The sequence below is a fragment of the Ranitomeya variabilis genome, chromosome 5 (genome assembly GCF_051348905.1).
Source record: "Ranitomeya variabilis isolate aRanVar5 chromosome 5, aRanVar5.hap1, whole genome shotgun sequence".
NCBI lineage: Eukaryota > Metazoa > Chordata > Amphibia > Anura > Dendrobatidae > Ranitomeya > Ranitomeya variabilis.
In genome coordinates, this window is record NC_135236.1 from 450970027 (window position 1) to 450997316 (window position 27290).

Genomic DNA, 27290 nt, shown 5'->3' on the forward strand with positions numbered 1-27290 from the left:
ACTGGGGACCGTTCAGGTAAAGGATGCCCCATAGACGGCTCCCATGGATCCAAATCCTCCAACGGGGGTATGTTGGGGTAATCCTCCGGTGACGGGGGTCGGTGCGGGGCCATCCTTTTCCTTAGGCCTTTTCTGGTCTCCAGTCTCACCTCATCTGAGTCATAGTTTCGTTTCTTTGGTCTCCGCCCGCCATAGAGGATCAGGAGGCGGGTCTCCGCTGCTGACGGACACGTCCTCAAGATACAGAAATATTTAGACTGTGCGGCCATTGTCTTTCGCGCTCTCCAACTCATGTACGCCCACTCCATGCCCCTCTTCTTCTCCTGCGCTCCTCGTGGGGCTGCAATGGCGGCAGTTTTGGCGGGCATTTTGGCGGCAAGTGACAATACACAGTCTTTGCGATAAATTACAGTTCAAGCACAATTCAAACACAGTTCCAAGGCACACATGACCTGATTCTTCAGGCTTAAGTAGATCCTGTTCGTGATGCCAAGTTTGGAGCGCCCCCAGACGCAGGGCCGCGGGGTACTCGGTACCGGGCCTCTCTGTCTCTGTCTTGGGGTCGTCACAGTGGCTAGACCCGGTCCGTGACCCTGCTAAGGGGCATCCAATGAAAGATGAGATAATGGTGCGTGGTGTAGGTCAAGAGAGGCCTGGATGACTTCCTGGAGCAGAACAATATTGTATCATACAATTATTAGGTTCTGTAGAAGAATGTAGATCTGGGGATTTATTATGATGGAATATAGGAATATAGGCTGAACTGGATGGACAAATGTCTTTTTTCGGCCTTACTAACTATGTTACTATGTTACTATGTAAGGACACAGGGTTGCAGTCTCTTTACCTCTTTACTGAAGGCTTCAGGATCCTCAATCCAGAGTACTGTTAACAGGGCTGGTTGAGACCGGCCGGTCCGAAGGCACCTCCAGAGTTCCCTTTGCAGGTGGAAATATGTGCCTACCTTCTAGTGCCTGTGTGTTGTAGTACTTCCCTGCTGAGCACCACGGGATAGTCCTCACAACTGTTGTGTCTGTTTCTGATGTTCTTTCTCACAACTTATATCTGTTCTGATGTTCTTCTCCGTCCCCCAGATGATATGGCTAGGACACACCCGTATGATGGGTAGGCCTGGAGTTCTTCCGGGACCCTAGTGACGCCCCTCTCCCACAGTTGCCCCCTATGTCTGCTTAGGTGATTTAGGTGAGACAGCCAACCTATAATTAACTGTCCTGCCATTGGTTTGAAGTAATGCTTGGAGCCCAATACTTCCTCGGCGTTCCGGTTACCGTCTACACGCCTCAGTAGGATGTTGCCTCGATCTTACGGCACGACTCCTACTGGTGTTATCTCCTTTTTGCTGTGATCTCGTTTCTCACTCTCCACAATAAACCTCGCTTCTTGTCCTTTCTTGAGATACCGCCGCAATGTCGTGCAGGCGTGGTTCCTTAACGCTCTGTCTTGTTTGCTAGGCCTCTGTCAGGATCCAACTCCTGACAGGGACCCCCCTGAATCTTTCCCCTGCAACACCCCCTGCCACAGGATGTTGCCTGGTTCCAACCCAGTCAGCTTCTAACTACCTATCCAACCCCCAGTTTTACCAGATTGTGAGGAGTGGCCTAATACATAGTACCCTTTGCTCCCCCTGGAGGCCAGACTGTGAAGTGTATTGGTGTCTGTGATACCTGGTCAGGTGAACTCCTTAAGTGCCATCAGATGTACCATCACTCCCCTTAGTGGCGGAGCGTCAGTACTGCAATGACCAGGACTCTGGGGCGCAGCATATACAGCACTGCCCACATAGTAGTATATAGCACAGCCCACATAGTAGTATATAGCACAGCCAGCATAGTAGTTTACAGCACAGCCCACATAGTAGTACATAGCACAGCCCGCATAGTAGTATACAGCACCGCCCACACAGTAGTATACAGCACAGCCCGCATCTCTCCTTCTGGCAGTTCGGTGTCTTCAGTTCCAGCCTCCATTACCCAGCCGTTTGGAGCTGGAGCACTTACCACAAACTGCAAGGCTGCCTGTGAAGAGCCGGCGAGTGACATCAGCAGCGTGATTATGTGACCTGATCACGCTGCTGGCACTTCACTGATGCGGAAGTGCCGGCGGCGGTCGGGGAATAGGTCAAGGGTACTAGCATCTGAAGACGCTAGTACATCCTTGGGAACCGACACGCAGCACTTTCTCTGATCTGGCTGTCAATTTGACAGCCGGCACAGAGAACGGAAGAATCTCAGTGTGGGGGCGGCAGAATTCCGCTGACGGGGAGCCTCCTCCTTGGACCGCCTGTCGGCTGCGCCCGGGGCACATGCCCCAGCTGACCCCCCCCCCTGGATACGCCACTGGTTGCTGGAGATTGTTGTAGGCTATTTTTAGATGTATGCTTATCTCATTGTCCTATTCCTATTTGGTTTGTACATTCCTACCCTTTCCTATATACCTCTCTGGCTTTGGTGAACGCTTTATAGTTTAGTTGCTTTTTGTTATCCCTGGTTGTCTTATGCGTTTATACACTAGCATTACTGTCCCAGGCCTCCTGGAAGTGGGGGAGAGCACAGCTTATGGTATAACAGGAGAACAGCAAGGCAGGTGGATAAATCTCACCATGAGAGGTACCTTTGGGATCAGGGAGAGTTAGGGCCCTAGCAGAGCCCCTTTCCCTAATCACACACATTCACAGCGTGACATCAGACATGTAAAGAATATATTTTCACCGTAATTCAGCCACGACCAGGTGCTCCCCACAAGATTTCAGACTGAGCATTGAAAATAATTATTAGAAGAGTTGTCCAAGAGCCAAGGAGCACCTGTGGAGTGCCAATGACCACCTGTGGAGTGCTCTAGCAAGATATGGAGTCAGCAGTTATCATTGTTTCAAAAAAAACTAAGTAATGCACTCAACCTACATGGACTGTATGCACGTTCATGATAAAAGACTCCATTGCTAAACAAAAGCCATGTTCAAGTGCATTTAAAGCTTGCTCAACAACATTTAGACAAGCCTACGAAATACTGGCAGAATATAGTCTGGTCAAGTGAGACCAAAATTGAACTCTTTGGATGCAATAACACAAACCATGTTTGGAGGCGAAATGCCACTGAATATCACCACAAAAAAAACACTATACAAACTGTGAAGGATGTTTTTTTAGCATACTGCACTGGAAACATCATATCATTGAAGTAAGAATGAATGTACAACTGTAGTGATACTTTCATGATAAAAATCTGCTGCCATCTACCAGGATGAACAAGATTAAACAAAGGTGGACATTTCAGCAAGAGAATAATCTCAAACACACAGCCAAGGAAACTCTCAATTTGTTTCAGAGAAAGAAAATAAAGCTGCTAGAATGGCCCAGTCAATCATCTGACCTGAATCCAATAGAACATTTATGGAATGAACTAAAGCTCAGAGTTTATAGAATGAGCCCACGGAAGCTTCAGAATTTGAAGAGTGTTTGTGTGGAAGAATGTACCAAAATCACACCTGAGCAATGCACGTGACTTTTTCTCCATACAGGAGGCGTCTTGAAGCTGTCAACACTAGCAAAGTCTTCAGTACGAAGTATTAAATACATTTCAGTTAGCGTGATCAACACTTTTTATCAGTGTCATTTCTCATTATTATTATTTATTGACATCTCTGGCTTGATCCCTTTGCCTGTGTGGATTGATTTTGATGCTACCTGGTGAGAACTATTTCATGCCAATAGCACCTTTAGGAATATATTTACTTAGAAAATTGGTGTTGTATGTGTATATGTATATATATATTATTATATATTTTTCATTTTGTTTTTTATATCGTGGGGTCTAATTCAGACATAAAAGCCCCCATTCATTAACACTGAAATTTTTCCTGCTGGTCCTAATGAGAGGGATGGGTGGAGTCAAGGACTGGAATAATATTAGTCGCGTAAGAAATGCCACCGCTCATCATGAATCTGACAAGCTGGGTATGCTCACTTTGGGAGCTGGGTGAAAATTATATCAAAATGTCATAAGTAGTGTTGTCTAAGGGGTAACGTTTCTCCTTATGGAGAGTGACATACCAACTGGCTTGTCAAGGTAAGGAGGCTTATTCGCCATGCAATGCTCCTCTGGAAATTTAAATATGCAAATTGCCTCTGCTGAAATAAAGAGGACTTAACTCTATAGCGCCACCTATTGGAAGTAGCGATCCTACAATTCACAATCAACCCTTTAACGAGTCGTGCAATATGACTTAGGATAAAAGCCAAATCAGTATCTCAATTCGCAGACACGGTGTTTCGGTTGATTGTGACTTGTAGGATTGCTACTTCCAATAGGTGGCGCTATAGAGTCAAGTCCTCTTTTTTTCAGCAGAGGCAATTTGCATATATAAGTAGTGTTGAGCATTCCGATACCGCAAGTATCGGGTATCGGCCGATATTTGCTGTATCGGAATTCCGATACCGAGTTCCGATATTTTTGTGATATCGGAAATCGGAATCGGAAGTTCCCAGTGTATGGTTCCCAGGGTCTGGAGGAGAGGAGACTCTCCTTCAGGCCCTGGGATCCATATTCATGTAAAAAATAAAGAATTAAAATAAAAAATATGGATATACTCACCCCTCCGGCGGCCCTGGACCTTACCGATGTAACCGGGAGCCTCCGTTCCTAAGAATGAGGAGTTTAGGACCTGCGATGACGTCGCGGCTTGTGATTGGTCGCGTGAGCGGTCACATGAGCGGTCACGCGACCAATCACAAGCCGCGACGTCATCGAAGGTCCTAAACTCCTCATTCTTAGGAACGGAGGCTCCCGGTTACATCGGTAAGGTCCAGGGGCCGCCGGAGGGGTGAGTATATCCATATTTTTTATTTTAATTCTTTATTTTTTACATGAATATGGATCCCAGGGCCTGAAGGAGAGTTTCCTCTCCTTCAGACCCTGGGAACCATCCAGGATAGCTTCCGATACTTGTGTCCCATTGACTTGTATTGGTATCGGGTATCGGTATCGGCGATATCCGATATTTTTCGGATATCGGCCGATACTATCCGATACCGATACTTTCAAGTATCGGAAGGTATCGCTCAACACTAGTCATAAGTCACAAAATCTTTACACAGCCTTGTGTTGTGCAAAAATCTTCCAACTTTTCAAAGATTTTTACTCCAATTTTCTGCTCTAAAAGCTATGATGAATTTGGGGCCTGTGACGCTAGTCATAACCTACGGTCAGGCCGTGAGTCAGCGAAGTCAGACATTTCGGGGTCAATACCAAAAGAGCACGTACTAAATTAAGAGAAAATATGAAGTAGTAAGTCAGGTCACATGCCAGGGTCAGAATAATAGAGAAATAGCGGATAAGCAAAGGGGCAATAACAAATGGGTTGTCAGAACACGTTCCAAAGGTCAGCAGCAGAATATCAGATGCAAAGGGGTAATAACAAATGGGTAGTCAGAACACGATCCAAGGATAACCAGGATAACTGGCGGTTATCTGGGCCAGACAGCTCACCTAAATAGCAGGGCAATTACCAAAGAACAAGGAGCAACTGTGGAAATCTCTGCATCTCCCAGTCAGATAGGTCAACTGATCTGTCAATCACAGCACTGACAGCTCAGCACGGCCTAGCACAGGATAGGATGACAGAGCTGTCCATCACGGAGTCTCAGACACTCTGAGCAGAGGAATTGTGACAGGGCCTTTATGTCACATCTAGGTGGTGTGGGGTATTTGTTGCAAATTTTCACTGTAGATATGCTGTAATCATTCTAAAAGTTTATCACACCATAACTAAAGGAACACTATTAATATCATATGTATACAAGATATTATTCCTGACAAAAAATTGTTTTTTAATTGTCTTTATGCATGTAAAAGACAAATGAAGTTTGTAATATACTCATCAGAACTGTGTATGTACAATATGCCCATACCTCAATAAATACACCTGATTGGACAGGCACAGTCAGACATATCCATACATAATGAGTGAACTGAGTAATTTAGCTGACATTGTAAGTACATTAGAAAGTTTCAAAAATTCAAGTAATTGTTCTGGATTTAGAAAACATAGTTACTTTATTTTTTTCAAAAACAGCACTACTTCTGTCCACAAGCTGCGTTTAGTTTTGCAACTCAACCCCCTTTCACTTCAATGGAGCTAGGTTGCAAAACAACACACAATCTGTGGACAAGTATGGGACAGTTTTTGAAAGGAAGCAACATATTTTTAATCCTAGAGAATTCTATTAACACATTGAAACATATCAAAGTTGTTCAGCCACTTTTAGATCCTTTTTCCTACATATTCCTACATGTCTTTCTATTTTTAGCTTTGATTGGATAATGATAATGAGTAGTGACATGCTGCATTGAGAAGAGAGATGGCAACAATCCATTATTAAACAATATTAACAATCCATTGGTAATTTATTCATATTTTTTCAAATATTTACTAAAAATGTCTAGAGATATGGTCCTAGATGCAGACCCACACAATCATCAACTACCATGATAGTCAAAACAGTCTTCATACTAAATTCTTAATACAGAGAAATAAATGCTTTTGAATTACAGTTTCTGACAAACATAGATGAGATCTTACCTAAACCAATATCAGAAAAAGGATGTTCAAAAGAGTAGCCCTTTTCAGCTTGGAAAGACTGAAGAATTTTCTCTTTCACTTGCCCAATTGTATCACAATCCAAAACATTTACTTTTATGCACTGACAATTATCGTCATCCTCATGTTCTGCTGGTTTTGGAAATTGCACATTTATCTCCTAAAGCAAACATAAAGTACATTATTCATGTATAGCATATAATGTGATACTGATGCAATGCTAAGCACATTATGCAATATGCATATAAATCATTAATATTTTTTATGAATAATGCATACAACTATAAAGGGCAATTCAGAATTTTTACACCCAAGTGGTGAGTAGAACACTATTTTGATGCAAGTGGTAACTTCCTGGCCTCCTATAAGCTTATAAAAGTCACTAGAATTGATCTATGAATTATTGTTGCACTTTTGGATATGTAATGCTTACAGTTTCTTATTAAAGCCAGGTAAACATGTACATATATAAGACTTAAAGGAATTTTCCAATACTTGTACAACACCTTCTCAATCCCTATGTTTCACCTTTGTAAAATAATAACAGTTATACTCACCTCTGGTGCAGGAGCCGTTCCTGCACTGTCGGCACTGGCTCTCCCAGGGATCACGTGACATAATGATAATGACATGCAATTCTTGTGGCCAACCAGTGCTGGCACCACTCTCCTTACCTTCAGACAAATCACATTCATCTGTAGGAAAGGAGAGCTCACTTCATGTGTGTGATATGTCCGAAAGACGGGAAAGTAAAGCCAGTGCTGATTGGCTATAATGATTGCGTGTCAATTGTTGCACCAGCGGATACTATAAGTGTTATTATTTTACAATGGTGAAACATAGTGATTGAGAAGGGGTTGTCGAGTAGTGGACAATCCTTTTAAATGTATCATCAGAAAATTACCTATTGTTTAAATCAGGCTTTTGTGTTAAATATATTTTAGTGAAAAAAAGGCTATTTTACCGCAAGCTACTGGGAATATTTAATTTTAGATGTCTATGAATGTTCTTTCAGAAAAAGTTTGCATTGACATGTCTAATGATAGGTCAGATCTAATAACATCTAATGTTAAATATCTAATATATGTAGTGAGAAAGATGACATATCTAATAATAAAGATCATTGAGAAGGGAGGGGAAGAAGGGGGACCTGTGATAACTATTGTGAATGGCGGATCTTTTTTTTTTATTTCAAGTATATTCATTGGTTTTAACATAACAGAAAAAGGGGATAATAGGGTGGGAGGGGTAACATGGGGTGATGGGGGGTAAAGTGAGGGAAATTAAAATTTAGAGAGCACAATAAGGATACATATGAACAACATTTTGAATAGAACATTAATCACAAGGAATCTAACTAACAGTATAATCCTAACGAGTCTAACACTTAAAATTGGAATGTGGAGTGTACCACTCAGACCCACTATATAACATGTATGTATATATATGTCAGTTTGGATACTGAGGAAAGGGGAAATTTGAATTGAGGGTGGAGCTATGGTTTTGGGAATGACATGTTCCAGCGGTCCCATTTTTTAGAGTATTTCATGAGACAGTTGTTGTTTGTTACAAAACGAAGTTCCATGGAGTTGTGTAGATACATCTTGTCCATAATGTCGGGAAGTCTTGGTAACTCTGGCTTCTTCCAGAAAAAGGCCAAGGAGTTTTTAACGACCAGGAGAAGGTGAATAATAACATGCCTGATTGATGGGTCGATTTCTTCCATATCTATTGAGAGTAGGGCCATCTGTGGCGTTATCACGAGGTTTTTGTTGGCGAGTGTGTTTATCACCAGGAAGATCTGTTTTCATAGTGTTTTAACTTTTGGGCAGCTCCAGAATATATGGAAATGATGTCTTGGGTAGCCACACTCTCTCCAGCAAAGCGGTGAATAATCCGAGTTAATATGAGAGAGTCTGGCGGGAGTGTAATACCATCTGACAAGAATTTTATAATATGATTCGTGTAAGACCATTGACACATTGATATATATTCCCCCTTTATGTCCACCATGCTGGGCACATTTTTATATGGTTTAATGCCTTAAAAAGTCGGTGGATGCATATGGGAACATTGCCCCAGGTTGCCATAATAGATTTTCAGTGATTGAAATGGCTTTGATAAACTTTACATAGGGGCATGTTATGGGATAACATAAAGGAGGGGACTCCTCTCACCTGTTACCAGATATCTTATATGATGTAATAATATATATTTTGTACTGAGTGCCACAATTTTTGGCGTCTTACATAAAACACATCTTTTTACTCGTGTGGTTTTTTTTAACTTTTTTGTATTGTGACAATAAAGTTTTTTGTATTGTACATAACATGATGGACAAGGTGTAAATGCCCAACTGAGCCTGGGCCATAAGCACTGGCGGCAGCAGAAGGCTGTAGTTGAAGACAGGCAACAGACAGGAAGATAGATGTTACTTTAATCATTGGCATCAGTTGTAGATGAATGAAAGTAGACACTGATCTATGCTTGATTAATTTTCACAAATGTAGAGCTTTCCATGTTTTTGGCAGATAACATGGTCCACTTGGGTGTGACAAAGCAACTGGCTATGCTGACTATTCTCTCTGACATTATACTGGAAGCTGGGGATGACAATAGACCTTTATCACACTGGCCCAGTTCTTGTACTGGTCCAATCTATTGACAAAGAAGGCCATTCGATCAAGACTCAGGGAATCTTTCTAAGAAAGGACACAGACTAGATGCAACTGACCCTGGCTGTCCAGACAGTGCATCTGTGTGCAATAATTATTAGCTTAATACAAAAGAGCTTGTATAGATTGTGCTCCTTGCCTGGAGACCAGCCACCACTGCAGTCTATTTGACTTAGGAGAGGATTTCTAACAAGTAAATTGCAGTAAGTTTCTTGCTTCCATGCATTTTGCAATTTTACTTATTTAAAATAATGAAAATAACCCTTGAATGACTCTGTGACGTTATGTTTGAGTTATATAATGAAATTCATCACTCTGGGGAAGTCTGTGACAATTTGATCTAAGATGTTTAGGCCTCATTTTTTGTCCAATTGCTTTATTTCTCTGTAATTTTTTCTTTGGGGAGGGAGAGGGGAAGGCATACATATTATGTTTGGGGAATTGTGCAAAGACCCTTGAAGCACAACTCTTACATTAGTTTATTTTCACTGATCAGTGTTTTTTTAAATCTTTTCAGCCAAGTTCTTATCAATCATATCGACTAAGTACAGTACTTTGTCAGTCCTAGGTTATATAAAATATGATCTTATAGTATTATGGTTTAACTTTCTAATGCTGTTTTCAACCAGCACCTAAATTTCTACTTTCTGTCTTCATGGAGTATGTATTTGCATAACTACAATGCAAAATTTCCATGGCTACACCCAAAAACTCACCATAAAATTTCTTACTATTTGTCTCAAATTATATTGATAAAGTAGGCGTTATCACTGAACTGAGCCAATGAGTTGTTAAAATGAGCAATTAGTAAAGAATACTCACCACACTAGAAAATTCTGTTATCTGCCATAACAACCAGTCCTCATTTAAGGTATAGAGAGCTTTACATGTTACAGCATCTATTGGGCCTTTGTGTATCCTCTGATTTAATGTGTAGACGAGATTATACAAAGGTTCTCCCACAGATTCCTATGCAAAACATAAGTATGATTAGTAAAAGGCATAATAAATATGGATGTCATCTTTAAGTTCCGGGCCCAATATATTGGGGGCACTGTATTGAGGGCACTTAAGATAGGAACAGTGTGTCTGTTACCGCTAGTAAGGAAAGACGGTGTGGTGGTTAAGGCTTATAAGAAAAGACAGTGGTGGTTATAGTTCAGAAGAGTATTTATACAGGGCCACAATGAAGGACAGATGTTTTATTCAAGGTCATTATAATGACACTGTTATTTTTAATGGCACCATATTAGGATGTGCTGCTAATGACAGGAGAAAAGGGAAGTCCACTGAGATGAGCAGTGGATGTGAAAAGACATCATGTCTTCTGGACCTTATAGAAAAAGATATCACCTGTAAGGTAATTGGCTGTGTATTTTTATTTGTAATATGTTTCTGGTGCTGTCTTCATATACTGGTGGTGGTTGCGATGCTGTATTTATATACTTATAGTGGTTGTAATGCTGTATTTCTATACTGATAATGATTTTAGTGATGTATTCATGCAATGCCGATTGTTGTGATGCTGTATTTCTATATGGTTATTGGTTCTGATCACGAACACATGTCGTAATCCACAACTTTGTAATAATTTTTATTTCTATAGTGCTGTCATATTCCGAAGTACTGTACAATTCAGAGGGGACATGTAGAAGCCAAATAAGGCATATTAAAGTAACACAGTGGCATACCGCTAATAGTGGCAAACCACGTGGCAGGCTATGAGGCCTGTGAGCCTTGAGGTCTGGGCCCCTGTGCCCAACATTCAACTGTACCGGCTTCCCGAATGTAACTGCTTCCTGAAAGTTGAAAGCAATGATGGAAGAAGGAAGCGTCAGCTGACGCTCCTTCTTCCATCATTCTTCCTGTGCATCTGACATCTCAGCAAAGTGAGCTAGATGATGTCATTACATCGTGACCACTGTGCCTAGCAGTGCAGACCTCAAGCTGCATAGACTGTAGCAGAGGGAGATCTGGGAGAGGTGAGTTTTTTTTGCTATCAATGAGTACTTTGTGGGGACATTATACTATTTGAAGTGCAATCTTGCTTCTTGTGGGACTAACATACTATTTGGAAGATTATTTGTGGGCCATTATACTATTTGAAATTCTAAGAGGGGCCATCATGCTGCTTGGGGGGTGAACATACTATTTGGAGGGCTATGTGTGGGGCCATCATACTATTTAGAGGGCTATGTGGGGGGGGCATCATACTATTTGGAGTGCTATGTGGAGACAATCATACTATTTAGAGGGCTATGTGATGGCCACCGTGCTACTTGGGAGGCCATCATGCTATTTTCAAGGCTATGTGGGACCATCAAACTATTTGGAATGCTATGTGGGTACTAGCATACTAATTAGGGAGCATCATACTATTTGGATGGCTATGTAGGGGCCATCATACTATTTGGAGAGTTATGTGTGGGCCATCATACTATTTGGGGTGACAACATATTATTTGGAGAGTTATTCGAGAGTCATCATACTATGTGGAAGACTATGTTCTGGCCATTATACTGTTTGGAATGCTGTGTGGGGGCCAACTATACTGTTTTGTGGGCTGTGTGGGGGCCAATTATACAGTTTGGATGACTATGTGGAGTCCATACTACTGTGTGCAGGTTTGTGTGGGGATCAAAATACTGTGGGGAGTGTTGTGTGGGGGCCATTATACTGTTTGGGGGCTATGTAGGGTCCATTATTCTGTTTGGAAGGCTAGTAGGGGCCACTATAATGTGTCCTGGCCATTATAGAGTGTGGAGGGTTGGATGGGGGCCACTATATTGCATGGAGGGACACTGTACTGTATGGAGGGTGACTATACAATAGAGCTGAGTGTGGGCCATCATACTGTGCAGAGGGCTGTTCTGGGGCCATCATACTGTGTGGGGGTCAACATAATGTGTTGAGGTCGCTGTGGGGGAATCATAATTTGCGGGTGCCTTACTGTAGGGTCATCATACTGTGAGTGTGGATGAGTTCACTGTGGTGTTTTGTTACTGTGTTTGGGGGGCACATTTGTTGGCATCTTACTTTCTGGTGGCCATGAAAAGGGTTTCTTAGTGCGTGGGAATGCTAAGTGGCTTTTACAGTGGCAAAATTACTTTCGTAAGGGCTGCAAAGTTGCTAATTATTTGACCAAAGGAGTATTCCAGGCAAATTTCCATTCTCTAAAAAGGTGCAATTGTAAAAAATATGGGGAACAAACAGAAAATAAGGTTAACAGATATGTGTTGTTTTGCTTTAAGGCCACGTTCACACATTCAGTAATTGGTCAGTATTTAACTGCAGTATTTGTACGTAAAAAATCAGGAGAGGAACAATTAGAGGAAGAGTATAATAGAAACATGTGAACCATGTCTGCATTTTTTTTCTACTCCTGGTTTTGGCTTACAAATACTGATATAAAATACTGACCAGATACTGAATGTGTGAATGTGGCCTAGACAGAAGTGTTCCATAACTGAGCTTTTATAGACTTTTCATTTCCATATCACAGCTCTATTTTACAATTGCTCAGAGGCGTAGCTAGGGTTTTGGTTCAGGGGGGCGAAACTTCTGAGTGGCCCCTAACCAGGTAACCTTGATTACAACTTGGTGACGCACCCTAATAGTGGAGGAGAACCTCAGCAGATGACCGCGCTGTTACTGAAGATAATCTCTATATAAAGACCAACATTGATATTACCGCCATATGGTCAGTGGTAGATACCAGCCCTGCAGAACATATAAGAGATCACACAGTTACAGATAATGACTTAGCGCTGACGTTCTTTCTGATGACGATTGTTCATTTTTCCCATCTTTTCCATCAGGACCAGACAACTTCTTTCAGCCACGACTCGGCTGCAGAGAATACAACAAAGACATATTTCACTTCTCATATTCCAGCCCCATCACCATCTATTCCCAATCTGCACAAACTCCTCATCCTGCTGATATCCCAATACTGAGCTGCTGGTGTATGTGATCCTATTACTGCACCTGATACCCCAATACTGAGCAGCTGCTGCCATTTGTGTCCTTATTACTGCTCCTGCTGTGTGGTTCTCTGTGCCTTCTAAATTCTAAAGCAACCCTCTATAATATAGTAATGCCGGGTGCAAGTGCCCTAGAAAACAGTGCCCATATTTTGCCCCCTAGAAAGTAATATTGCCCTGTGTGCCCCTTTGATAGTCACAGTAACCTGAGTTCCCCTATAACAATAAGTGCCCACTTTACATTTAATAATGTCCCGAGTCTGCCCCTGTACAGCTCCTCTATACACAATATAATGCTCTCTTATGCACAGTATAATGCCCCCTCACTGTATAATACCACCATCACAGTATACTGACCCCTTGGGCCGGCGTCACACTAGACGTAAGTAAATACGGTCCGTTTTTTACTGCCGTAATACGCAGTAATTGTCCCAAAACACTGTTCCGTATTCTATGCGAGGATGCGATTTTTACGCACAAATTTATCCATGTGTCATCCGTATGGCATCCATATGGCTTCTGTACGGCGATTTTTTTCTCGCAGGCTTGCAAAATGGACATATCATGGATCCATCGGCTCAAATATTCTTAAAAACATATATACAGTCTATATATATATATATATATATATATATATATATATATATATAGATAGATAGATAGATAGATAGATAAAAAAGAACACAGCAGCACATGTACATGAATCTAGGCCATGTGAAAACACAGACAAATATTCAATATGAATTATACTTCTCAAAAATATTTTTTTCACAAATTTTTTCCAAAATTTTTTTTTCATAAAACTTACAGCAATAGATGAAATGAAGATTCTTAGCGCATAAATTGGCCAATTCATGTGTGCCCATCAACCACGGCAAGGTGATCTCCCTCTGATGGGTCTACTCTACGATACATGCCACTTTTGGGCCACCAGCCTACAACTATGGACAAAACATGTCACTCTGGGCTAAACCTACAATTTATGGGCAGGTAGAGTTGATTACCGCCACCTGCAAGGTCAATGGGAGGAGAACAAGATCAGTCTGGATGCAGCCACATCCAATAACTAAATAGAGAAAAAAAACAAAACAACCAGCACTCCTAATGTGATCACATGCAAGCTGCAAACTGCATCATATAGATCAGCCCCTCTTCCACTGAAGCAGAGCTCCAACAGGCCTGGTCACCTCAAGTCCCTCTGTCAACTAGAACAGTTTGTAGGATTCTGTCTCGAAATGGCCTCCATGGTCGAATCCATGGTCGAATCAGTGCCCAGAAGCCAGCACTAAACAAAAGGCAAATAAAAAAAGTGTGGCATTTGCAAAGTACCACAGCCTGCTAAACAGATGGATGCTGGAAAAGTGGTAGAAGGTGGATTTCTGTGATGAATCTTCAGTAGAATTACACCACAGCCACCTGGTGGAAAGAACATAGTCTGGGGTTACATTCAGTATGGGGGTGTGCAAAACATTTGCAAGGTGGAAGGCAATATCAATAACCTAAAATATCACGAAGTATTAGCTACCACGTATATTCCAAATCATAAAAGGGGTCAAATTCTACAGAAGGATGGTGCGCTCCATCTCATACATCCATCTCTACACCAAAGTTTCTCCAGGCAAAAAAGATCAAGGTCCTCAAGGACTGGCCAGCCCAGTCACCAGACATGAACATCATTGAGCATGTTTGGGGTAGGATGAAAGAGGAAGCTTGGAAGACAAAACCAAAGAATCTAGATGAACTCTGGGAGGCATGTAAGACTTCATTCTTTGCTATTCCTGATGACTTCATTAATAAATTGTATGAATCATTGTTGAACCGCATGCATGCAGTCCTTCAAGCTCATGGAAGTCACAGAAGATATTAAATATGACTCTAATAGCACCACAACTTCATTCACCAATGTTATGCAACATATATTTGTATTTTAAGTTAGAGAATTATCACAAGAAGACGGGGTGAAGCCGCGCTCAGGGGTTGAATGCTGCGTGATGATGGACGGCGGGTGGCCGGTATCCAGGTCCTAATTGGTACCCGGGATAAAGCTATAAATATATACCCTACACAAGGAGTGGATAAATGCTATGAAGAATGTCTAGAACATGTGTGTATATGTACATACGCATAAACACTGTGTTGCGGGAAGGCACCACTCTCATAGGCAGACTGTGTAGTATAAGGCAGCACCCCCATAGGCAGACTCTGTAGTATAAGGCAGCACCCCATTGGCAGAACCTGTAGTATAAAGCAGCACCCCTATAGGCAGACACTGTAATAAGGTAGCACCCCCATAGGCAGACTCTGTAATAAGGCAGCACCCCCATGGGCAGACCCTGTAAAAAGGCAGCACCCACATAGGCACACCCTGTAATATGGCAGCACCCCCATAGGCAGACCCTGCAATAAGGGAGCACCCCCATAGGCAGACCCTGTAATAAGGCAGCACCCCCATAGGCAGACTCTGTAATAGGGCAGCTCCCCCATAGTCAGACCCTGTAATAAGGCAGCACCCCCATAGGCAGACCCTGTAATAAGGCAGCACCCCCATAGGCAGGCCCTGTAATAAGGCAGCACCCCCATAGGCAGACTCTGTAATAAGGCACCACTCTCATAGGCAGACTGTGTAGTATAAGGCAGCACCCCCATAGGCAGACTCTGTAGTATACGGCAGCACCCCATTGGCAGCACCTGTAGTATAAAGCAGCACCCCTTTAGGCAGACACTGTAATAAGGTAGCACCCCCATAGGCAGACTCTGTAATAAGGCAGCACCCCCATGGGCAGACCCTGTAAAAAGGCAGCACCCACATAGGCAAACCCTGTAATAAGGCAGCACCCCCATAGGCAGACCCTGCAATAAGGGAGCACCCCCATAGGCAGACCCTGTAATAAGGCAGCAGCCCCATAGGCAGACTCTATAATAAGGCAGCTCCCCCATTGTCAGACCCTGTAATAAGGCAGCACCCCCATAGGCAGACTCTGTAATAGGGCAGCTCCCCCATAGTCAGACCCTGTAATAAGGCAGCACCCCCATAGGCAGACCCTGTAGTATAAGGCAGCACCCCCTTAGGCAGACCCTGTAGTATAAGGCTGCACCTCCATAGGCAGACCCTGTAATACGGCAGCACCCATAAAAAATAAATACTCACCTCTCTTCTTCCTGGTTCCTCTGCTGCTCTGAGCGCCCGCACATCTCCGGACTGCGGGCGCTGGGCAGTGACATCATCGCTCCTGCTGTCAGTGTTGGCGACATCAGACACTGACAGGGGGATGATGGGAGAAGGAGCGTAACGCTCCTTCTCCCATCAATATGGTCAGCTGTAGCGGCATGTAGCCGATACAGATGAACCAGCGATGATGTGCGGGGGCCCTCTGCTCAGAGGCCCGTTGCAGCTGGGCGGTAGAGCAGGGAGATCGATTCTCCCTGCTCTGCTGCAGAATGTAACTGTATTGGTGTGCTGTGCACGCCAATACAGTTACAGTAGCATATCTATTCCTATTCCTTTTAGAGTCCAATTGAGTTTGAGTTTTGAAGAGACTTTCAGGAGCCTAAGTATTATAAACTCCCTCAAAAGACATAGCACAGAGATAATTTATAAATCCATTGGGTGTTTCACAAGAATTTAAGCAAAGAGGACATGAAATTTAAACATTTCATTTTTTTCTTTGCAGATATTGAATCTTAGTGCATTTCTTTCTGTAATATATAATGGGTTTACAGAGAAATACTAATTAAAGTTTATTGAAGGGATTCCACCACTCCAAAATACATTTTATATGACCTTTAGAGTGTTGTAGGGGACTTAGCCCCTATAATACCATACTAGCAATGAACCCATTAGAGTATGTTTCCATGCTCCGTAAAGGCAGTTTGGACACAGCAGATACCCACTCCGTCCAAAGCGCTGTCAGCTTTTGTACGCGTGGTGATTCCGCATGTATTCATTGAACACATGTGGAAACACCGATTCCTATACATAGGACGGTGCTATTTATCTTGCGGACACTGAGCGTCTCCGCAAGATAAATAGACATGCTGCAGTCTAGAAAGACGCACCGCATGTCCGTTTACGCAGGGAAGCCGGAGGCATCCATGTACGCATAGTGGAGATGGGATTTCATAAAATCCCCTCCACTATGCTGTAACATCTGGACGCTGTGGATTGGATGCTGCAGCATCATTTTAATTAATATGCAAATGAGGAGTCCTCAGTTCAACCTCGGCATGGCCAAGAGTTTGGTGCATCGTTATGCCTCCTCATTTGTAAATTGTAAATGCTGCAGACATGTGAGCGCATGTGTACTGACACTGCCTGTGACTAACTATGTGCGCACAGTGGCCAGACACATTCTCCTTCCTCACTCCTTTCTTCTGACGCCACTTGCTACTGTCATAGCTAGGTTTCGGGACTCAGTCTGGTGACCTGTTGGTGAATGGTCGGTTACTCTGTCTGCTGAGCTATTGCCCTTTCTTCCCTATCCAAATGCTGATGGTTTCTATTGTCTTTGTTTTCCTTTCTTGGTTTGCTTCTCTCCAGGTGTTTCTCATTTTCCCGTTTTTGGTTTGCTGTATCACATTCTGTGTGTGCTATAATATGTTCACCCTTCTGTCATGAATCCCCAATGGCTAGGGATAGCACAGGATAAGCAAAGTATAATAAATATCGGACGAGCTCTAGGGTGATGGAACCTGGGCTGACCGCTGCCCTACGCCTGACAAACGCAACTAGAGATAGCCAGGGAGCGTGCCTACGTTGGTTCTAGACGCCACGCACCAGCCTAAGAGCTAACTAGTACTGCAGAGAAAACAAAGACCTCACTTGCCTCCAGAGGAATTAACCCCAAAGATATAGTTGCCCCCCACATGTATTGACGGTGAAATGAGAGGAAGGCACACACATAGAGATGATGTATATAGCTTTAGCAAATAGAGGCCCGCTGAAAACTAGAAAGCAGAATGACACAAAAGGGGACTGAGCGGTCAGCAAAAAACCCTAACCAAAAAAACCATCCTGAGATTACAAGAACCCATGTGCCAACTCATGGCACATGGGGAGAACCTCAGTCCACTAGAGCAACCAGCTAACAAAGAGACATTCTAAGCAAGCTGGACAAAAAACCAAACAACTGAAAATCAGCACTTAGCTTATCCTGAAAGATCTGGGAGCAGGTAGGCAGGAACCAAACAGAGCACATCTGAACACATTGATAGCCGGCAAGGGAAATGACAGAAAGGCCAGGTAAAATAGGAAACACCCAGCCTCTGATGGACAGATGGAAACCAAAGGCCGCAACCCACCAAAGTCACCCAGTACCAGCAGTAACCACCAGAGGGAGCCCGCAAACAGAATCCACAACAGTACCCCCCCTTGAGGAGGGGTCACCGAACCCTCACGAGAACCCCCAGGGCGACCAGGGTGAGCTCTATGGAAGGCGCGGACCAAATCAGTCGCATGAACATCGGAGGCGACCACCCAGGAATTGTCCTCCTGACCATAACCCTTCCACTTAACCAAATACTGGAGTTTGCGTCTGGAAACACGAGAATCCAAGATCTTTTCAACAACATACTCCAATTCTCCCTCCACCAGCACCGGAGCAGGAGGCTCGACAGAAGGAACAACAGGCACCTCATACCTCCGCAACAACGACCGATGGAACACATTATGAATAGCGAACGATGCTGGGAGATCCAAACGGAAAGATACAGGGTTAAGAATCTCCGAGATCCTATAAGGACCGATGAACCGAGGCTTGAACTTAGGAGAAGAGACCTTCATAGGGACAAAACGAGAAGACAACCACACCAAGTCCCCCACAAGAAGTCGGGGACCCACGCGGCGACGGCGATTAGCAAACTGCTGAGTCTTCTCCTGAGATAACTTCAAATTGTCCACCACCTGATTCCAAATGTGATGTAGCCTGTCCACCACCACGTCCACTCCAGGACAATCCGAAGACTCCACCTGACCAGAGGAAAAACGAGGATGAAACCCCGAATTACAAAAAAAAGGAGAGACCAACGTGGCCGAACTAGCCCGATTATTAAGAGCAAATTCGGCCAGTGGCAAAAAAGCAACCCAGTCATCCTGATCAGCAGAAACAAAACACCTCAAATAAGTTTGCAAGGTCTGATTAGTTCACTCCATCTGGCCATTCGTCTGAGGATGGAATGCAGACGAGAAAGACAAATCAATGCCCATCTTGGCACAAAACGTCCGCCAAAATCTAGACACAAACTGGGATCCCCTGTCAGAAACGATATTCTCCGGAATCCCATGCAAACGAACCACGTTCTGAAAAAACAAAGGAACCAACTCAGAGGAGGAGGGCAACTTAGGCAAGGGCACCAAATGAACCATCTTAGAAAAGCGGTCACACACAACCCAGATAACGGACATTTTCTGTGAAACCGGAAGATCAGAAATAAAATCCATGGAAATGTGCGTCCAAGGCCTCTTCGGGATGGGCAAGGATAACAACAACCCACTAGCCCGTGAACAGCAAGGCTTAGCTCGAGCACACACTTCACAAGACTGCACAAAGGTACGCACATCCCTAGACAAGGAAGGCCACCAAAAAGACCTGGCCACCAAGTCTCTTGTACCAAATATTCCAGGATGACCAGCCAACACAGAAGAATGGACCTCGGAGATGACTCTACTGGTCCAATCATCCGGAACAAACAGTCTTTCTGGTGGACATCGATCCGGTTTATCCACCTGAAACTCCTGCAATGCGCGTCGCAAGTCTGGGGATACGGCGGACAATATTACCCCATCCCTAAGGATACCAGCAGGCCCAGTGTCTCCAGGAGAGTCAGGCACAAAACTCCTGGAAAGAGCATCTGCCTTCACATTCTTTGAACCTGGCAGGTATGAAACCACGAAATTGAAACGAGAAAAAAATAACGACCAACGAGCCTGTCTAGGATTCAAACGCCTGGCAGACTCAAGGTAAATGAGATTCTTGTGATCAGTCAAGACCACCACGCGATGTTTAGCACCCTCAAGCCAATGACGCCACTCCTCAAATGCCCACTTCATGGCCAAAAGCTCCCGATTACCCACATCATAATTGCGCTCGGCGGGCGAGAATTTTCTAGAGAAGAAAGCACATGGCTTCATCACCGAGCCATTAGAACTTCTCTGTGACAAAACCGCCCCCGCTCCAATCTCGGAAGCATCAACCTCCACCTGGAAAGGAAGTGAAACATCTGGTTGACACAACACAGGAGCAGAAGAAAACCGGCGCTTAAGTTCCCGAAAGGCCTCCACGGCCGCAAGAGACCAATCAGCAACATCAGCACCCTTTTTAGTCAAATCAGTCAAAGGTTTAACAATACTGGAAAAATTAGCAATGAACCGACGATAAAAATTAGCAAACCCCAAGAACTTCTGAAGGCTCTTAACAGATGTAGGTTGTGTCCAGTCACAAATAGCCCGAACCTTAACGGGATCCATCTCAATAGTAGAAGGAGAAAAAATGTACCCCAAAAAAGAAATCTTCTGGACTCCGAAGAGACACTTTGAGCCCTTCACAAACAGAGAATTGGCCCTCAAAACCTGAAACACCTTCCTGACCTGTAGAACATGAGACTCCCAGTCATCAGAAAACACCAAAATATCATCCAAATACACAATCATAAACTTATCCAGATATTCACGGAAAATATTGTGCATAAAGGACTGAAAGACTGACGGAGCATTGGAGAGTCCAAAAGGCATTACCAAATACTCAAAATGGCCCTCAGGCGTATTAAATGCGGTTTTCCACTCATCACCCTGTTTTATCCGCATCAGGTTATACGCACCACGAAGATCTATTTTAGTGAACCACTTAGCCCCCTTAATGCGAGCAAACAAATCAGTCAATAATGGCAATGGATACTGGTATTTGACTGTAATCTTATTCAGAAGGCGATAATCTATACAAGGCCTCAGGGAACCATCTTTTTTTTGCCACGAAAAAAAAACCTGCTCCCAGAGGGGACGAAGATGGACGAATATGTCCCTTTTCCAAGGACTCCTTAATATAATTCCGCATAGCAGCATGCTCTGGCAGTGACAGATTAAATAAACGACCCTTAGGGAACTTACTGCCAGGAATCAATTCTATAGCACAGTCACACTCTCTATGGGGAGGGAGCGAATTGAGCTTAGGCTCCTCAAAAACATCCCTATAATCCGACAAAAACGCAGGGATCTCCGAAGGAGTAGATGAAGCGATAGAAATCGGAGGTGCATCATCATGAACCCCCTGACATCCCCAGCTTAGCACAGACATTGTTTTCCAGTCCAGGACAGGATTATGAGTTTGTAACCATGGCAGACCAAGCACTAGTACATCATGTAAATTATACAGTACAAGGAAGCGAATCACCTCCTGATGAACGGGAGTCATGCGCATGGTCACTTGTGTCCAATACTGCGGTTTATTCATAGCCAATGGTGTAGAATCAATTCCTTTCAGAGGAATAGGAACTTCCAGAGGCTCTAGACTAAAACCGCAGCGTTTAGCAAATGACCAATCCATAAGACTCAGGGCAGCGCCTGAATCCACATAGGCATCGACGGAAATGGAAGACAGTGAAAAAATCAGAGTCACAGACAAAATTAACTTAGACTGCAGAGTATCAATGGCAAAAGATTTATCAACCCTTTTTGTGCGTTTAGAGCATGCTGATATAACATGAGCTGAATCACCACAATAAAAACACAAACCATTTTTCCGCCTATAATTTTGCCGTTCACTTCTGGACTGAATTCTATCACATTGCATAGTCTCAGGTGCCTGTTCAGAAGACACCGCCAACTGGTGCACGGGTTTGCACTCCCGTAAACGCCGATCAATCTGAATGGCCATAGCCATAGACTCATTCAGACCTGTAGGCGCAGGGAACCCCACCATAATATCCTTAATGGCCTCAGAAAGACCATTTCTGAAGTTTGCAGCCAGGGCGCACTCATTCCACTGAGTAAGCACCGACCACTTCCGAAATTTCTGACAATATATTTCCGCTTCATCATGCCCCTGAGAGAGGGCTAATAAAGCCTTTTCAGCCTGAATCTCTAGGTTAGGTTCCTCATAGAGCAATCCCAATGCCAGAAAAAACGCATCCACACTGAGCAATGCAGGATCCCCTGGTGCCAATGCAAATGCCCAATTCTGAGGGTCGCCCCGTAGGAACGATATAACAATCTTAACCTGTTGAGCAGGGTCTCCAGAGGAGCGAGATTTCAAAGAGAGAAACAATTTACAATTGTTCCTGAAATTCTGGAAGGTAGATCTATCTCCAGAAAAAAACTCTGGAATAGGAATTCTAGGTTCAGACATGGGAGTGTGAACAACGAAATCCTGTATGTTTTGAACCTTTGCCGCGAGATTACTCAGGCTGGAAGCCAAACTCTGGACATCCATGATAAACAGCTAAGATCAGAGCCATTCAAGGGTTAAGAGGAGGTAAGAAGCAGCTAGACAGCAATTAAGGGCTAGGCAGCAAAACTCTGAAGGAAAAAAAAAAAAAAAATTCCCTTGAACACTTCTTTTTCTCCTGCTTCAGCCCAAACAATTAACACTTTGTGGGCCGGCTATACTGTCATGAATCCCCAATGGCTAGGGATAGCACAGGATAAGCAAAGTATAATAAATATCGGACGAGCTCTAGGGTGATGGAACCTGGGCTGACCGCTGCCCTACGCCTGACAAACGCAACTAGAGATAGCCAGGGAGCGTGCCTACGTTGGTTCTAGACGCCACGCACCAGCCTAAGAGCTACCTAGTACTGCAGAGAAAACAAAGACCTCACTTGCCTCCAGAGGAATTAACCCCAAAGATATAGTTGCCCCCCACATGTATTGACGGTGAAATGAGAGGAAGGCACACACATAGAGATGATGTATATAGCTTTAGCAAATAGAGGCCCGCTGAAAACTAGAAAGCAGAATGACACAAAAGGGGACTGAGCGGTCAGCAAAAAACCCTAACCAAAAAAACCATCCTGAGATTACAAGAACCCATGTGCCAACTCATGGCACATGGGGAGAACCTCAGTCCACTAGAGCAACCAGCTAACAAAGAGACATTCTAAGCAAGCTGGACAAAAAACCAAACAACTGAAAATCAGCACTTAGCTATCCTGAAAGATCTGGGAGCAGGTAGGCAGGAACCAAACAGAGCACATCTGAACACATTGATAGCCGGCAAGGGAAATGACAGAAAGGCCAGGTAAAATAGGAAACACCCAGCCTCTGATGGACAGATGGAAACCAAAGGCCGCAACCCACCAAAGTCACCCAGTACCAGCAGTAACCACCAGAGGGAGCCCGCAAACAGAATCCACAACACCCTTCACTGCACTTCCATGCTGGTGCTGGCTTTGTGTCTTGGAGGATGTCTGTTCAGGAGTTCTAGCTCTTCAGCAAATAGATTCACCTTGTTTGGTAAACTCGGGTTGTATTCTTGCAGTGAGTCTCTTTGCTTTCCCTCCCTGCATATTTTCTTTATACCAATGTAAGGTTTCTGGGAGAGTTACACTTTTCCCTTTATTTTTGTTTCTCCTTAACTTTTTCTCTCTACCTTACATGAATGTGTCTTAATTTCTCACCTTGGGTTTTCATTCTCCCCTCCTTGTTGGCAGTGTGTTGCGGCCTCCCCTCTGGTTCTTCAGGAGGTATGAGAAACCTCTTGATGGCCTTTTAGGGAGTTAGGTACGAGGTGATATTTTTAATTGTGCAGCTAGGGCTTTTCTAGTCTGAACAGTGACCATTTGGGTGTAGATGTGGCATTTCCCATGTGTGAATATGTACACGTTCATAACAGCTACACCTGGAAGTGCAGGAAGGAGGGTTTAAAGAAAAGAGATAGCGATGAGGACATAGGACTGCACACTTATGAATCCCCCCAGTGCAGGCACTGTGAGGATTCAACGGTTTCAGACCCAGGACTGGTGGGTATGTATGAGTTATACATATCTCCGGCCAGTGGGCATGGCCTTGCTCTCCATACACTTGTATGGAGCGAGGTTTCACCTTCTAGTCAGACATGCCCTCTGGCTGGCCATGTCACTAGACGGAGCAGAGCTTCGGCCCAATAAAAGTGTATGGAGCGAAGGCACTCTCTTTTGCCAGGGGTATGTATAACTCATACATACCCTAAAGTCCCACGTCTGAAGTCGGTGAATCCCCACAGCACACAGTGCGTGTGTGCGCTGGGGGGATTCATAAGTTTGCAGTCACACAGAATGACTGCAGACTTTTTGGTTTTGACCGAAAAACCCCTTTAATAATATATCCTTTGCAATATTTATGTAGGGTTATTGGATTATAATTACATTTATTTTATAACAGCCAACAATAAAACAGGGTGAGGATAAATAAAAACAACTAAAACTGTAAGAAGGAACAGTACATTTTAATGCATTCGTTGATGCATAGGCCTGGCTTTTTTACGACATGTTTTGCATTGGTGGATTGTGTCTTTCCTGACACCTCTTTTTGCATACACCTTTTTGAGTTTTGAAAACGTTTTTGTTGTTTTCTTTTTTCTCAGTTGGGGAGAACTTCTGTTGGGCAGGGACAATGCAAAAGACACTGGGTAGACCCATCTGATTTTTTTTTAAATGGTACCAAAGGCTATGAATCTGACAGAAAGGGATTTTATTACATGAATGCTATTATAAGAAATGTCTAAATATAGATGGTAACCTTAATCAAGTAATAGGGGAGTAAATGGGGCCAGACAATTTTGGCACTGATACCTACGCATTAGGGTATTCTGGAGAATCAATTCTTGAATGTTTTCCCTCATAAAATTTAAACTTGTGTGCGCTCAGTAAAGCTTTTCGCATAGCTTCTTCATCTTTACTTACTCTCAGAAAGCCATACAGACAAGTAGACATCCAGTTGGTTAATAACTTTTCAACAACCGTCTCTGTGCGTCTTAGCATCAACTTTGGATGTTTGTTATTTGATTGCTCAATAAGATCTTTAGTCAAATTTTCCAGTAGACCAGTGAGGTAGAGTAGATCACTCTGAAAGTTAATGGTCAGGAAGGATGCAAACATACATCTAATGAAACAATAGAGAGTTATGAGTTATAAATTGCTGAAAGTCTTCATGAACAACTTAGTTTTTCTCTTGACAATGAGGAACGGTTTGACTGAAGGTGGCATTCAACGACATTAAGAGAACAGATCTTAAAGGGAAAGTAAATAAAATAATGTATCTATTACCGGTCCTTGATTGTGAAATCATTTTGTTTTTCCAAGGTGTGGATGAGAAGAACCAGAAAATTTTGGTTCTCGAATAATGTCTTCAGAGTTTTTACTATTTCCTCATCTTGCGTTGACCTTCTGGTTTGGAATGGCTATAAGCACCAAGAATGTGTATTACTACCATGGCTGAGTCATGAAAAGGCAATTGGCAAATTATAGTTGACTAAGATTATCATGTTCTGCTTTCTTCCTTAAAGAAGCACTTCCATCAAAGTTTTTGCCCTCTTAATATATTGCAATCATCATATTATTAGTAAACATAACTGGTTAAAAAACTCTAACCAATGGGAGGGCAACACTTCATCAAGCATAAATACATAATGACCATTGTTAAAAAAAAAAATCTCAGGTGAGGAAGTGTGCAAAGAAAATAATAAAAATAAATAGATCTAAATTATTCATATTAAAAACAAGAAAAATTTATAAAATGAGGAGCCCCATGCCAAAGAGAGACGCAGAATATTACATTAAATATATAGCAATTGTTATGAAACAAACACTATTTTAACTTATATAGTACAAGTGAATAGGATAAATATAAACTAAGGTAGTAGTTAAGTGCAGTTCATAATCATTAGTGCTCAAATGGATACCAAGTGTAGTCTATAAACATAAGCAAAAGTTTGAAAGAGTTTGTTTTTGTCTAGAATGGCATCCACAAGAAAGTACTGCATCCCTTCTCCTCATGCGCATTTCGTTCTTCTTCTTCTTCCGCCCTCAGAGGTACCTGGCTTAGACTGCTTTCACACATCAGTTTTTTGCCATCAGTCGCAATCCGACTATTGGATCCTAAAAAAATCGGAGCATGCTCAGTTTAAAAAAACGGAATCCGTCTCCGGAATCCATCATTTGACGGATCCGGTGCCATAGGCTTCCATTCTAGAAAATACAGGACGGCATATTTTCGACGGACACAAAAAACTTTACTTTGTCCGTTGTCTCCGGCTGCCGGACTGACAATTTTTGACGGATCTGGCGAACGACTGATGAAACGTGAGGCCATCCATCACAATCCATCACTAATACAAGTCTATGAGAAAAAACGGATACGGAGGCATCAGTTGATGGATCCATTTTTTTCAAAATTCGACGGATTGCGACTGATGGCAAAAAATGATGTGTGAAAGGGGCCTTAGAAACCTCAGTCCAAGGGAGAAAAAGTCTGATCAAATTAATGGTTCTGCTAGCATTGCTAATAGGCCGAACAGAAGATTTCAATATCCTGCTTGTGTTCCTCACTAAGACAGCGTTGTGTGACTTCGTAATCCAAATACGGAGGGCAAAGATGACCAATTCCTACACATTTTAGAAACAACGGTTTTCTTCCTCATGAATGGTCCACGTAAATGGGTTAACTCTTAAATAGTCCCACCACATGATTCTGCATATGCTGCATCTATCCTTTCAAGTTCTCTGATATATTCATAATATAATTGGACTGCAGGGTCATATTACTAGGAACTCCAAAGCTCTCATGTGTCTGCGGCCAGGAAGTGAGGAGCAGAAGTGTGAACTTGGTACAAGTCTTCAGGTTTCTTTTCTAGAGCAGCTTTCCATTTCTTCTGTTACTGATGCGCCTGTGTATACTGTTTCTGAGCCCTCAGTATTCACAGGCAGTTCAGAAACAGAAGAAACCGAAAGCTGCTCTGGAAGAGAAACCTGAAGACTTATTCCAACTTCACAAATCTGCTCCTCACTTCCCGGCCGCAGATACATGACACCTCTGGAGTTCCTATTAATATG

General features: G+C 43.1%; 1 protein-coding gene across 1 annotated transcript in view; it reads right to left on the reverse strand.

Annotated features, from left to right (window-relative positions):
* The window catches only part of PLXNC1 (plexin C1), a 551210-nt gene that overhangs the window by 152430 nt on the left and 371490 nt on the right, over window positions 1-27290 (reverse strand). The window contains exons 19-22 of the mRNA XM_077265401.1: window positions 25506-25639; window positions 25143-25341; window positions 10114-10260; window positions 6599-6776 (exon numbers count right to left, since the gene is read on the reverse strand). Coding sequence (XP_077121516.1) covers window positions 6599-6776; window positions 10114-10260; window positions 25143-25341; window positions 25506-25639 — 658 coding nt within the window. The remainder of the gene's footprint in view (window positions 1-6598; window positions 6777-10113; window positions 10261-25142; window positions 25342-25505; window positions 25640-27290) is intronic.